This window comes from Mugil cephalus, chromosome 1, assembly GCF_022458985.1.
Source record: "Mugil cephalus isolate CIBA_MC_2020 chromosome 1, CIBA_Mcephalus_1.1, whole genome shotgun sequence".
Taxonomy (NCBI): domain Eukaryota; kingdom Metazoa; phylum Chordata; class Actinopteri; order Mugiliformes; family Mugilidae; genus Mugil; species Mugil cephalus.
The window spans coordinates 41,924,521-41,938,574 of NC_061770.1; the positions used below are offsets into that span (position 1 = coordinate 41,924,521).

The 14,054-nt window shown below is 44.4% G+C and overlaps 1 protein-coding gene across 1 annotated transcript; it reads left to right on the forward strand.

Annotated features, from left to right (window-relative positions):
• Positions 1 to 435: 435 nt before the first annotated feature.
• On the forward strand, positions 436 to 9,986 carry LOC125022819 (myozenin-2-like). The gene is made up of 6 exons (XM_047609765.1): positions 436 to 648; positions 1,357 to 1,446; positions 2,265 to 2,428; positions 6,298 to 6,442; positions 8,781 to 8,964; positions 9,450 to 9,986. Exons 2-6 carry the CDS (start codon positions 1,365 to 1,367, stop codon positions 9,673 to 9,675), a joined length of 801 nt encoding a protein of 266 aa, XP_047465721.1. The 5' UTR covers positions 436 to 648; positions 1,357 to 1,364; the 3' UTR covers positions 9,676 to 9,986.
• The last annotated feature ends 4,068 nt before the right edge of the window (positions 9,987 to 14,054 follow it).

Sequence of the window (14,054 nt, forward strand, 5' to 3'; positions counted from 1 at the left end):
CTGCTGTCCGGTCTAGGCTGGTGGTACGTGTCTAAGTAACATCCCCATGAATGCCAGGTCCAAGTGTTTCCCAGCAGAACGTTGTATTGTCACAAGACGGTTAATGTTAATTTCTCCTCCTGTCAGTGGTTTTAATGTTATGGCTGATTGGTGTAAATATATATATGAAATAAAACTGTAAGTTATATCTTTATTTGTCATTGGAGTTCAAATAGTTTTTAATAATTTTTGTCACGGAATAACTATAAAGCAACTCTGTAGATCACTCCTGTTATTACAGTAGCTCACAGTGGTTTGCACTGACTTCATAACACGAGCCGGGGGAGAGAGAGAGATGGAGGGAAAATCGAGCGGTAGTGGTGGCGCTCTAAATTTAGCCCCCCTCCTGCATGTGAACTAAATACCAATGACAACAGACAAACTGACACCCGCCCACTCATTCAGTCAGTCAGTCAGTCAGTCGGTAAGGTCAGGCGTCAGCCCCCTCCGCCCGCCCTCCCTGTGACGAGCCCCAGGATCGGGGGAAGCGGGAGCGCCCACGCAGCTCGCACTCCCCAGTCTGACCCTCTCGCCTCTCACCTTTCTAACGTCCCACCCTGAGGAGACAGGCACAGCTTGACACTACCCCCTGAGGGTCCTTCAGGCCAGGTAAGCCATCACTCGGGCCTCTCCACAGGTGTGCTGTCCACTTCTAATGTCACACTCTCACTTTGAATAGAGCATGATTCTCCCTGCCTGTTGTTCCCTGTGCTTTTTTTTTCCCCGTTAGTCATTAAACTCCCTTCTGTCGTAGGTGGAATTTGTAACACAGTTTCAAATATTTTCTTTTCTTAACATACTTTAATAAAAAAGTAAAACAAAAAACTGTTTTGGAGATTCTGAATCACATTTACTGGAGCTAACATAACCCTCTAAACATATCTACTAAGCAGAAACGGCTGATGTCGACCTGATGCCGTGGTTTCCACTGCTTCTTTGTTCCATAACGACTGACGCCTCGGTGTAAACTTTCCACCACGTTCCCTGCTTGTGTCCTTTTGGCCCGCTTTTGTAATTTCAAACATATCGATTCCCAGAACCCTGACACGGCCGGTTGCCATGTCTGAAGCCCATGTGCTCGGCGTTTAACAGCCCAAGGTTATTTAAAGGGATGTGCTAACTTTGCCCTTTTCGCCGCCCCTATAAATTCTATCTGCTTCAGCGCGTCCTGGTGCGCGGCGTGGATGCTTGATGTCGGCTAATCAATGCCCAGCATGCGGCCTTGCCTTCGCCAGTCGTTACACATTTGAACAGGTTGTACTGATGTGCTGCGTCTCCTGTGACTTTTTTCTTTTTCATCATCCCGGGACTCTCCAGGGGCAGCCATGTCACAGTTCTCCACCATGACAACCAGGGAAAGGAAAATGCAGGCGGCAGCAATCTGCAGGGAGGTTCAAGCCCAGGAAGGTAACCGTATCGTTTCCTCCTCGCTTCCCAGTTTTCCTAATCCCCCTGACCTCTCGCTTTCTCTTGTTGCATCCTTTCTTTGCTGCTGCTTCCACGTCGCCCTCTGCTCACGTTCGTCTCCTCCTTGCACCCACCGGCCACTAAAAATAGTAGACACGGATTCAGCGCCGTTATTTACAAGGCGCATTTAAATCCCTGACTTATTAACTTTACTGTAAACACCTACCCACCCTGCCCAAAACACACTGGACACTGACACTTTACAGGAGGCAAGAGCCTACTATTTTCCAAAGCGGCAGTTGCCAACCCTGCCCTCCAAGACTCTGGCTATAAATAAGCAAATGAATACTTTTATGGGCCAAAGTAACCAATCCCTTTGTCGTTGTCCTTTGAACACGCTATTTCAGGGCGAGGACAACTGTGTGGCTCGGGGATAGCGAGGCTCTGAAGACTACTGACAGCTGAAAGATATTCTGGCAAATTATGCGCCTCGCACTTGGATATAGGCCTGTGACATCTCCATGATCAGCATGCAGAGCAAACCACAAAACAAGCGGTGGACATGAGTGGATCACGGGGGGAGACAAATTCTCGTTCATCATATTGGCAGGAGTGCTAAGTCAGCGATTTGTGTAGAGGGATTTCTTTTTTTTTTTTTTGTAGCAGAAGCAGCAACAGGGTGTTTTGCCCTGTGTGAACATAATTTGTATTCGACAAGGTTCGATAGGTGGGAGAATAAGAATTTGTCTTGTCAGAAGTCTGATCACTGTGCTGAATACACTCAGTCCTCTTGTTTTGTCCGTTCTTGTTCTGTCCAGACCCTGAGATGGATCTGGGGAAGAAAGTGAGCGTGCCTAAGGACATCATGCTGGAGGAGCTGTCTCTTGCCTCAAACCGGGGCTCCCGCCTCTTCAAAATGCGCCAGAAGCGCTCAGAAAAATACACGTTCGAGAGCATCCAGAATGAAAACAACAAGTTCAATGTAAGAAAAACTGTGGAGGTTGGAGTGATAAGAAAGATGTTTTTGATATATGAATAGGATTTAGAGGGATCGCAGATAGAAAATCTTCTTAATTATGAGTGATTTACCTATGATTAATTTTTGTTAGCTCCCTTTATATCTCCACGAAGCCCACCATGTTCCACACCCAACTCGGTCTGTAGAGAGATTGTGTCTTTACATCAAAGTGAGGGCCACCTGAGCTTATCCTACACACCTGGGAGGGCTATTCAGATGGCAATATTCAACCCCGCCACTAGATGCCGCTAAATAATAAATGTACAACACGGAAAAACAACACGTGTTTGCATTTTTTACAATAGTTAGTGAAGAATACTGATCTCATCACTGTGTGAGGATGAAGTTGAAGTTGCTAGCTAAGTCCACATTTAAAAACACAAATTAGGTCCTTTCAAGCTTAGGCTGCCCTGGAAATGTAAAGTGTAAAAAACACTCGCTATGATAAATACTGAAATGTTAAACTGGTAAAAAAAATAAAAAATTGTAAGAGCCGATAAAGAAACTGTCATATAATAAAATAAATCCTGCAAAAACCTTAATAATATCAAAAGGATGACAAAACCACATCCTTAAAAAATGTGTGTAATAACTAAGGATACATACAACGACATTTTCGTCAAACTCTTAAAAAGACTTTTCATTCCTTTTCATGCACAGTTTATGCAGCCAACTAACACATTTTCATTCAGGGTCGTCCATTTTTTTCTCTGCATCTTCTCCCGCCATCACATGACAAACATTTGCGCAGTACTTTACATCGTGAAAAGGTGTATGTAGGAAACATTAATGAGTCCGAGTGTTTATTTGACTCGTGCTGCATGCATGAGACTGGCCTTGAACAGTACTTGTAACAGTCTCCTAGCTGGTCATAAGTAGCTTTATTAATGTCCCTTTGTGTATGGATGGGCAGCGAGCCAAGTGTGCATTTTCTTTTCCCAGCAGCACTTATCTTAGTCTGACCTGGTCGCACATAAAGCAATTAATGTCCCAAAGCTCTCAGTCAAATTGAATCAAGATTAACTAAGTTTCACTTTGTTAAATCCAATTAATCAGCAGCACTAGTTATGTCCTGTTTCATTTAGTTGTGCGACTGCCTCATGTACTTTTTAATGCCCCCTTGAAGTCCATAGATAAAATAATTGTAAGGCTCGAGGGAAGTTTTCCCCCTCTCATCTTTGAAGCAAGAAACACTCGCATATCTCAGTTTGTTTATTGCTCCGAGCAATGGAAGGATTTTGTTTCAAGTTGTCAACATTTCCTGAGGAAGTCCTGGAGTAAATCATCATAAATATCTTCCAGCGGGATGAAAGCTGGGTGCCTGGGCTCCTGTGCATTTCATCCAAGCCAAGAAAACAATGTTACGAATGTTGAGAGAAAATGGTCGAGCAGACAGCCTCTGTTTAGAAAATATGTAAAACTGAAGCCTGCTGTGATTATTACATTGTTTCCTTGATTACTTCAAAGTTCTGTATTTTCTGTGGCAAAACTGTCAGCAAGGACCAAATCTACAAATTCACTGGTACTTACCATTCATCCCTCTTTTAGCTAGTATTAGGTCTCAATTTCTTCTCAGTTTGTAAAGGAACACTGCTGTCACCAGCTACAGTAATTGCTCACTGTCACTCTGTAGAAAATGCACAACTAAAGCCAACGTTCAAATAAATCACAACGACAACAAACAAAACCAATAAAATATGTATGGAAAACCACAAAAATCACAATGCTTTGTGCTGCATGAAGGTGCTTACAGACGAATAGCCGGTGGTTTTTGTTAAGCAAATCTCACAGCACTTCAGTTTTTTCACATTTCATGTTATGTTACAGTCTTATTCCAGAATTGATTAACAACACCCCATAATGACAACAGGATTTTTGCAAATTTATTAAAATAAAAAAGAACTAAGAAATCATATGCACATACTGTAAATATTAACCTTATTAACGATACTTTGTTGAAGCCCCTTTGGCAGCAATTACAGCCTCAAGTGTTTTTGAATACCAGAAGCTTGGCAGTTCTGCCCGTTCCTCTCAAGCTCCTTCAGGTTGGAAGCGTCGGTGCAAAGCCATTTTCAGATCTCTCCTGAGATGTTCAATCATATTCAAGTCTGGGCTCTGTCTGGGCCACTCGGGGACATGAACAGAGTTGTCCTGAAGCCACTCCTTTGATATCCTGGCTGTGTGCCATCGCTCCAGTCTGAGATCAAGAACGCTGTGGAGCAGGTTTTCATCCTGGATGTCTCTGTACATTGCTGCATTCATCTTTCCCTCTATCCTGACTGTTCTCTCCAGTTCTCGCCACTGAAAAACATCCCCACCGCATGATGCTGCCACCGCCGTGCCTCACTGTGGAGGATGGCATTGGCCTGATGATGAGCGATTCCTGGTTTCCTTCAAACATGACGCCTGGAATTCACAACAAAGAGTTCAATCTTTGTCTCACCAGAGAATTTTGTTTCTCCTGGTCTGAGAGTCCTCCAGGTGCCTTTTGGCAAACTCCAGGCAGACTGCCATGTGCCTTTTACGAAAGGAATGTTTTTCGTCTGGCCACACTCCACCATACAGGCCTGACTGGTGGACTGCTGCAGAGATGGTTGTCCTTCTGGAAGGTTCTCCTCTCTCCACAGAGGAATGCTGGAGCTCTGACAGAGTTACCATCTGGTCCTTGCTCACCTCCCTGACAAGGGCAGACAGGATGGACGTTGTCATTGTGGGATGTTGTGTGCAGAATTTTGAGGAAAACGTAATCAATTTTGGGATACGGCTGTGACATGACAAAATGTGGATAAAGTGGTAGCACTGTGAATGCTTTCTGATAATTCAGAGGATGTCAGCTGAGATCAAAAAATCAAATGCTATGAGAGATGTGGGAGTGAGCTATTAAAGCTGGAGGCCAGTCAGCTGAAGCTGAAATACTGTTGTCACAAAATGATTGATTACACCAGGGGTGTCAAACTCTTTTTTTAGTTCGGGGGCCACATTCAGCCCAATTTGATATCTAATGGGCCAGACCACTAAGATAACAAAGATAAAGTAATAACAACTAAAGAATTTTTTTGTTTGTTTTAGTGCAAGGAAGAACATGTAAATTAGGAGAATGTTTACATTTAATAAACTATCCTTCAAAGAAAAGAGAAAAAAAGTGCTATTTGGGTCCATTGCTGTCTGCTCTGTAGTCCTGAGTCTCAGTGTTGTGTTCTGTCCACTGTCCACTAAAATTAGGGGTAGAAGTTATTTTCATTGAAAAAATGCCTAGTCTTCTATGTAGCTATGTCACTTTGGAAATTCATGCTGAGGAATAGATTAGACCGCTTTTGGCGTCCCGTGGGCCATATGTTTGACACCTGTGGATTACACGCTTTAAAGATGCTTCATATAATATGGATAAGGGTTATCGCAATTTGCAGAACTGTGCTGTTCAACACCCAACACCCAACCCCCTCCCTTCTTTGCATTTTGTTTTGGTTCAATTGTGGTACAGTTGTTTCCTGTGGTAGCAGTCAAGTGTTTTCAGCAAAAGATCTCTAATAAACCCATTGTATGACAGCTTTCTATTATCAAATGGCAGTCAGAAAGGGGTTTATGACGAGCAGTGAACAAAGTGGAACATTTACAGCCAATCTGACGAACATTAACACACGTGGTAGAGTTGGCTGGTTGGAACAGACCAAAACTGATTTATAACAAGGCCCTAGTGAAGGATTTGCAGTTAAAGTTTTCAGGACAACGAACAGTTGAACATTTACAATTTACAACCAATGAACTTCCTGAGAACAGTCTGTGGTCAACTTTGGATCTCAGCAGATAAGATTTTATTTTGATCTTCCTTTCAGAATGCGCTGGTTACCCAGAGCCAGAATGGGACTGCCGCAGACAGCCAAAGCGGCGAGAGCAACTTGGGCGTCAACCAGCCACCTAATGTGACATCTGACACACCAGACACAAGAGTGGAGCCAAATCCAAACAGTATTGCCCCAGGTAGGTAACACTCTTCATACAGGGCATTGCAACATGTTCCAAGGATCCGTCATCGTGTAGCAGTGATATACCACAGCTAAAGTTCACCTCCTCCCTGTTCCCTCTTTGAGCAAAACAGCTTCTTAACAGTGATTTTTCATTTAACGCGTTTGATAAAGTTTGTATTACACGTTTTTGTTACAGCTCATGAGAAAAGTTATTGCTCCTGGTGGAGGGGTTGTGTGGATGTGCTCCGCACAAAGTACTGGATGTGCCGTGTTTTGATAAGGATTCACTGGTTTTTCATTGTTTGGACTCTGCAGGCTTTGATCGTGAAGGAAAACATTTTCTTCTTGCCTGGAATCTGCTGGCCTCAGGCAGAATATGATTACACATTTTTATTCTACCCTCTTTCTGCCTGTCTCCTTTCTTGCATCGTCATCCCACTCCTCTGTTTCACGCTTACTCCTCCACATTCCCAGTTTTTCTCTTTTTTTTTCTCCCCCCAGCTCTCCTTTTTTTTTTTTTTTTTTTTACAATCGGGCTTTACCATCGTTTTAAAAAAAAAAAATTTACCCACGGGAAGTGTTTCCTGTTTGCCTCTCGTGCCCCTGATACCATCGGGTTTGCACTCACATCCTCCCTCGTGTCTTAATTTTGCCCAGCTGACACAAAACCAGTACTGATTTGAGGATGAGTATGTCCGCACTGGGGTGGGGTGTTATTTCTGGACCAGACGCCACCCTACAGTGTCTGAATGAAGTCACTCCAGCTGCAGCCGAAATTAGGCCAAAGTGCATTAGGTATCAAATGGTAAGAACTCCTAAAATAGCGCAGTCACCGACCCAGCGGTGCATGTTCCTGGTTCCTGCAATGGCAGCAGTATTTTCGAACCGAGTTACAGTCGCATGGACATTTTTTGATTCGAATAGGGCTTAACACGATGCAAAAATGTGTGCTGAAACTTGCTAAAACGTCATCGTTACAAACCTCGCTCCCTTTTCCGCAAATATTAAACATATCTTTAGTCACAGACTGTGTGAGAAGGCGCAGGAATATTTGTGTGTAGCAGTCATTAGAGCCAAACACCCAGTCACCACCACAATATTCCGTGACCTCAGAAACTCTTTTACACAATGTTTTGTAATGGATTCCTACCGCCCCCCCCCCAAAAAAAAAAAAAAAATCTGTAAACTTCCCCGCAGGTCTGTTTGGTCTCTCCTGCTTCCTCCTCGGGGGAAAACATAAACTCAGGAAGGGGGATTGTTCATTGTGAGAGGTTAGGACATGACACGACGCCCCACGTTATGTAACGCCTCAGCTTGCGAGCCCCCCCTGAGTGAAGCGCCGGGTTTGAAGGATAGTACTTTGGATAGGCTTCTTCCATCAACACACAGATCGTGCAGGGGCACTCACATGCAGGCATGCACATGCTAACACACGAAACACAGGGAGGCTGTCCTATGATTTATCTTGCTGTGAACTTTTGCAAGGAGTCGAAACGATGAGGTTTGGAATACCGCACGCTACCACAGTACTTATTTTTCTTTCAGACCTCTTTTTCCTTCTCAATCACACGCGGCCGGATTTCAAACATTTTCTCTTGGTTCAGTGTGTTTTTCAAAGCAATACGACCTTTGATTTTTGACAGCTCAACAGCATTCCTACATCATATGATGAGACACTCAAATGTTCTCAGCTGACTGGCCTGTGATCAAAGAGAAGGATCGTCTTTCTTTGGACAGCTTGTTATGGTTCAAGAAAGGATTTTGAACGAGGCTCTTAAATTGCACTTTATTGCGAACGTTGTAAGGAGGAATCTCCAGCCTTGGTAAGAGCACGAAAAATCAAGTACACCCATCAGCCACAACATTAAAACCAGAGACAGGAGGAGTAGGAGTAAATAGCATTGACCATTTTGTGACAACACAGTATTATGCTGGGAGACTTTTGGACCTGGAATTCATGTGAATCTTGCTTAGACATTTACCACCCACTTGTCAGCTTGACACAGGCACACACACACAAATGGTTTAGTAACAACTCAAAAAACATGAAAAACACCACACGGTGTTGACCTGGTCTCCAAATTCACTAGATCCCAAACTGATCAGATATCTGTGGGATGCACTGGAACAAGCCTCATCCACAAAAGGCCCCTCCCCTCAACCCATGAGACCCAAGGGCCCCCACTAACACCACACTGTTACCAGGTCCATGTCCATTCTCAGATGAGTCACAACTGTTTTGGAGTCAGAAGGGAGACCTACACAATTTTAGGAAGATGGTCATAATGTTGTGCCTGATTGTTGTCACACCCCTGTGTTCTGTCGCTGCCTGCGTTGTATCATTTACCTAGGATATGGAGGTCCTTTGAAAGACATCCCTCCAGAGAGGTTTAACAGCACAGCAGTGCCAAAGTCCTACCATTCACCCTGGGAGCAGGCCATCATCAACGACCCAACCTTGGCTGACACTCTCCTCATCCGCATGCCTGAGATGGAGCCCCGACAAGACCTACCAGGTTACAAAAGCTTTAACAGGTAACAACTATCCATAACATTGCAAATTTAAAGAATTAAACTTTTCTTTGCTGGGTTACAAATGTTTATTATTGTGGGACAATGACCGTTATGCATGAGATGAGGTAGAGGGGTTTGGTACCATCAGCAACAATAAGCCACTGGTCGAACCATACCAAGTAAAGCTGTAAGCAGCAGAACCTGTGACTGTAATAAATTGATTAAAAGTGGTTATAAATGTTTCATTATTCAGACATATCATTTTGTGTTTCAGAATTTATATCGTCTTGAATGATAAATTATGAATGTGAGTGCAGAGTGGGCAAAATGCTCATTGTCCTTCAGCGGACTCATAGTGCCTCTCTAAGCAGCTATATCTTAGAATATGTCCCCCGGTCAAAGTCTTTGCTTGAGCTTTAATTAGTCGCATCACTTCAAATGTCACTGGAGTTTCTCTCATTAGCACATGACGGCTGTTTTTAACACCACCACTCTGTCACCTCCAGGGTGGCCACGCCTTTCGGCGGTTTCGGCAAGGCGCCCAGACCCGCGCCCATCAAGCCCCTGCAGGTGGAAACCTTCCCGGAGCTCCCCGAGCTCCAGGCGGACGTTTCTGTGAATCGACCCACCTTCAACAGAGCTGCTCTGGGGTGGGTGTCGACGGGTGGTCCTGTGTCCCTCCCGACCATTTCCCTCGAGCCTGTGCTCATCCCTGAGTCAGAAGACCTTTGATACCGTAATGAAGTCACACAGAGATGCTGTCTACTCACTTGAGGTTATGGTGGGAGGGGTGACATTTCATTTCTGTCGGGACCGAGTCAGGTTGAGAGAAGGCTTCGTGTTGGGTTCAAGTTAGCATGTATGCAGCACCACTTGGTTTTCCAGTCATGTTAACTGTTGTGTTGCAGGGAGAAACAAACAAATCACTATGTATAGTAGACAGACACACCGCTGGAATAAACGCGTTGTATATTAATGTGCATAAGAATGTTTTATGGTGCAAACACAGGGTTTTGCTCAATAAAGTGGTGTAGAATCAAAAATTCCCATCGGTCATTTTGTTCTTTTTTTTCGTTTTTTGCCACTGCAAGTCTTGACAGGACGAATACACGCTTCTGGTTGGGACATCATATCTCATCAGCATGCCCGCAGCCGATATTTTCACAGTGAATTGGTATCAGCTACACTGAAAGCTCACTTGAGCCTCTGCGTTATAGTCCTGTGCATCGCTTATTGCAGCATGAGAGGCCACAGATACATGTGAGCCACTCTAACGCGCCTCAAGGTTACACTGCCTGACAAATCAAATCTGCTTCTCTGACATGAACGACTTGACTGATGCGTCTTTCACCTTTTGGCTATGCCCACTGGAAAGAGTGGGACTGATGGGAGAGCAGCTTCCTGAGCTGCTCAGAATCTGTTTATTACTACGGTACTTAAGAATGTATCTCACACATAACAGGCTCCAGTAAACAGCCTGGTTTAAAGCAGCAGGATATATGGCTACATGGATATGGTGTGTTTCATTGCGGATGATGTTAGTTCTAGTTACAATTTTAGTTATTTATAGTGAAGTGGAAATAGATCATGGCGCAGTAAAACACTTTTATTTTTAGTGGTGGTGCTGTCAAGTGTTTTGCTGAATAAAAAAAATGATTTTAGCAGTGTTGCTTCTATTCTTGCTTATTTATTCCCTTTAATATATTTCTGTGTGCATATATAACAGGATAAAAATATACGTATATATCCATTTCATACTGCTTCATAACCAGAACAAACCTTCTTTTCTGTGGAGAAGTAAATGTTCCAGAGGTTTCTTTTCTAAACCATTTTTTTTTTCTGTCTGGAGGACGAGTCGTACAAATGTTTGTGTCTCCAAATCTCCTCAGTTAACCTTCCTTCAATGTGTTCCATTATTATGGATCCAAAACTATTTGCAGATATCGAGAAGCAGCTGGAAATACTAACGTGGAAATACCAAGCAGACCAGTCACTCTTGAGGTCTGAGTGGCTGTGACGCATGGCGACATTTCTGGGGAGGCGTACTTCATGCTGCAAGCTTTCGGGTCTGCGTATGACCTGGGCTGTCGCCGTAGCTACGGCGTCAAATTGACTCAAAGGCATAAACCGCACATTAGACTTACACTGAGTGGTAATAGCATGGTCTTCACTGTTAAAATGGCTACAACTGAGCTCCATCTTTTTGAATTCAGCAGCTCACTTCTTCTTCACCAGTCTTCCTTAGTGTAGCCAAAATGTCCTCGGGGGCCACTTTGGGTGTTAAGTGACAGTATTGACTTGCAATTTTAAATAAACAGACACAGAAGTAACACAGACCTTCTGCATAATATGTTTGGGAGTTGAATTACACATGGATGTACATGAACCGAATAACTCTTCTACCTTAGGCCCAGACTTACAGATCCCCTCTGTCAGTATTCTTTATGTTTATGTCTATACAAATGTTTCTTTTTGTTGTCATTCTTTATTCTTCTGTGTTTCTACTAGGTCTTTTCCAGGTGCTGACTTTCTTTCTGCAAAAGCTAAAAAAGAAGACACGTTGGTTAATGCCCACTGATGGTCCCACTGGCTGTAAAGACAAAAAGAAGGCACGAATGTCACCGGATTCCCGCAGTTGTGAAATCTGGTTTCAGTAGTAGGTTTCCTTCTGCAGAAGGCCTTTTTTTTAATTTGTTAAAGCCATAGCTGTCTCCAAAAATTAATTAGGAAATGCCTCCCAGATTTCTTGCAGCTGTGAGTCCAGCATCGGCATTCCTCGCCTCTGTCAGAGGGCCTTTGGAATGTGCAGCCACTGGTGCCACTCCCTGTTTCGAGTCCGTCAGAGTTCCTCTCACCAGCCTCTCCGGGAGAACTGCGTGTACAGCACACCGCCCAACTGTGCCAGTGCCCACAGTGAATATGGAGCAGTGTTTATCAGGAGAGGGGATGACCTCTCTTTCAACTTTGAACGTGGCCGCTATCAAAGCGCACCAAAGGAATTATTATTGGCAGGGCCCCGTAGCGTTGGCTGGTGTCAGGGAGCCAGACGATTCGATTATTAGTCCCAAACCGCAACCGGTTTCCCCTCAGGCATGTTTGTCTTGGCATGAGATGGCACAGTAGGCGCTGGACAATGAGTTATGAGTTTGTCCTGGACAATGGGGTGGCCCAGTGTTTAGAGTGATTGAAGCTATTTCCAGAAATCAACTCTTGTAGTGTCCTTGAGCAAGAGACTAAACATGTAATACTTCAGCCTTTGAAAGCTCTCTGGATAAGAGCGTCAGGGAAAAATTAAAGGGGCCACGGAGCTCAAACACAGGGCTATCCTTGTGGAAACTGCATTTGGACTGAGACAAACGGAACATAAACACCTGAAACTAGCTTCTTATGTAACAACTAACTTGATAAAAGGGGAAACCACCATTTTTGGGGGTGCGTTCAACACACACAAGGCATCAAATTCTTTTTTTTTTTTTTAACCGCGTGACCCAGCCCTGTCTGAGCAGCTGGCTTTCTACACCTTCATCAGCAGTAAACAATGGACAGTACTGCTGTTGCATCCACCGTCATGTTTTAAAGCCAAACTCCCTCGGGTTTCCATCTGCGCACACAGCACCACAACACTGAGTGTGCAGTGTGCTGCTGACACAGAGAACTGTTAAAAGGTTGAGCCACTTGACCAGCCAATATCCCAGAAGGATTTCTTTAAGTATGCATGGGTCGAGCGAGAAAACAAATGTGCTGTGAAATAACAACTGCAAAGGCAAATGAGCTAGAGGAAGACATATGGGTCTCTGTCAGGTTTCTTTTTTTTTTGCACACACGCGCACTTTTGAGGACTTGCCTGTCATAGTTTAGGTGGAATCCAGGATTAACCTCGTAATATTCTTTTAGGACGACCTCTCGACATAAAAATCCACAAATAACAAATGGGGCTAATCTAGAGCGTCAGCGTTTTGGTTTGTGTCTTTCTCGTCTGATGACATGATGGACGCGCTGGGGCCGAGGGACGGGCTTGGCAGGTGGTCATTTTCACAGGAAGGTGCAAAGCCCAATGGGATGTCTAAAAATACGGGAGAACATAAAGCGTCCCCGGGGGTCACCCGGGTGGTGTTGGGTTGCCCGTGAGGTGAGGTGAGGGGTGACGGGGCGCACATTCCGCCCCTGAAATGAGGTGAAGTGACGCAACAGGCTGAGCTATGTTTCGCCCAGAGAAAATAAAATCAGTCAGCTGGGTGCGCGAGGTTGCGCGTCTGCTTAACAAGAGCCCTCGGGCGACGGCGACGGGTGAGCGTGCACACGTTTGTGGGATTCCGAAGTGAATGCCACAATATATCTGGAATTCGTGAGGACGGAGAATGGCTGCTGAGCCGTGCTGACTCAGTTTCATCAAACACATAAGGACATAGAAGCACTTCATGGAAGGTTGCACACAGCTAGGCTAGTAATTAGCCTGTATGTACAAATGAACTTTCAAAAGTGTGTTCTTGTTTGCTTGCAAAAGCCCTCGAGACCAATTAGAGCCGTGTTCTCTCACAGTATTCCCGCCTCTGTTTGTTGCCCCAGGGGGCTCATCTATATTCCTGACTGGTCAATACATGTTAACCTCCTCTCTGTGGTTAATCGTCAGTCAAGAATTATTAACTTTCCAACTGCAAGCATGACAAGTGCCTCGGCGAGCTGCATCTCTGGCACCTTCGGATGACGAGCATGTGCTATTTATATAGCCGCGAAAGGGCAGAAAATAGCATTAAATGTTCTTAATGTGGAGATAGGGAGGACTTGGCGCATTCTCATGATGTTGCTGGGGAAAGAATAACTAATGTGCCTTATCTTAGTCAATGAAGGCTATTACTTTCTGAACAGACAGCACGGAAGGCTACAGCATGCTTCCCCCGTGTGCTGCAGCTACCGTGGATACAGCAAACACAGCAGTGAAATACATCACAGTCACCCTTTTGGCTGCCCTCCAGAATTAATGTAACATGGTCGATTGCCAGAAAAATGAAGCTCAAGTCATCCATTTTTTTGCAGCGAAAGTACGCTACTCTGAGTTGGGAAGAAAATGTGAATTAATGTCAATCATTAAAAGGAAAATAAATGCGCACGGG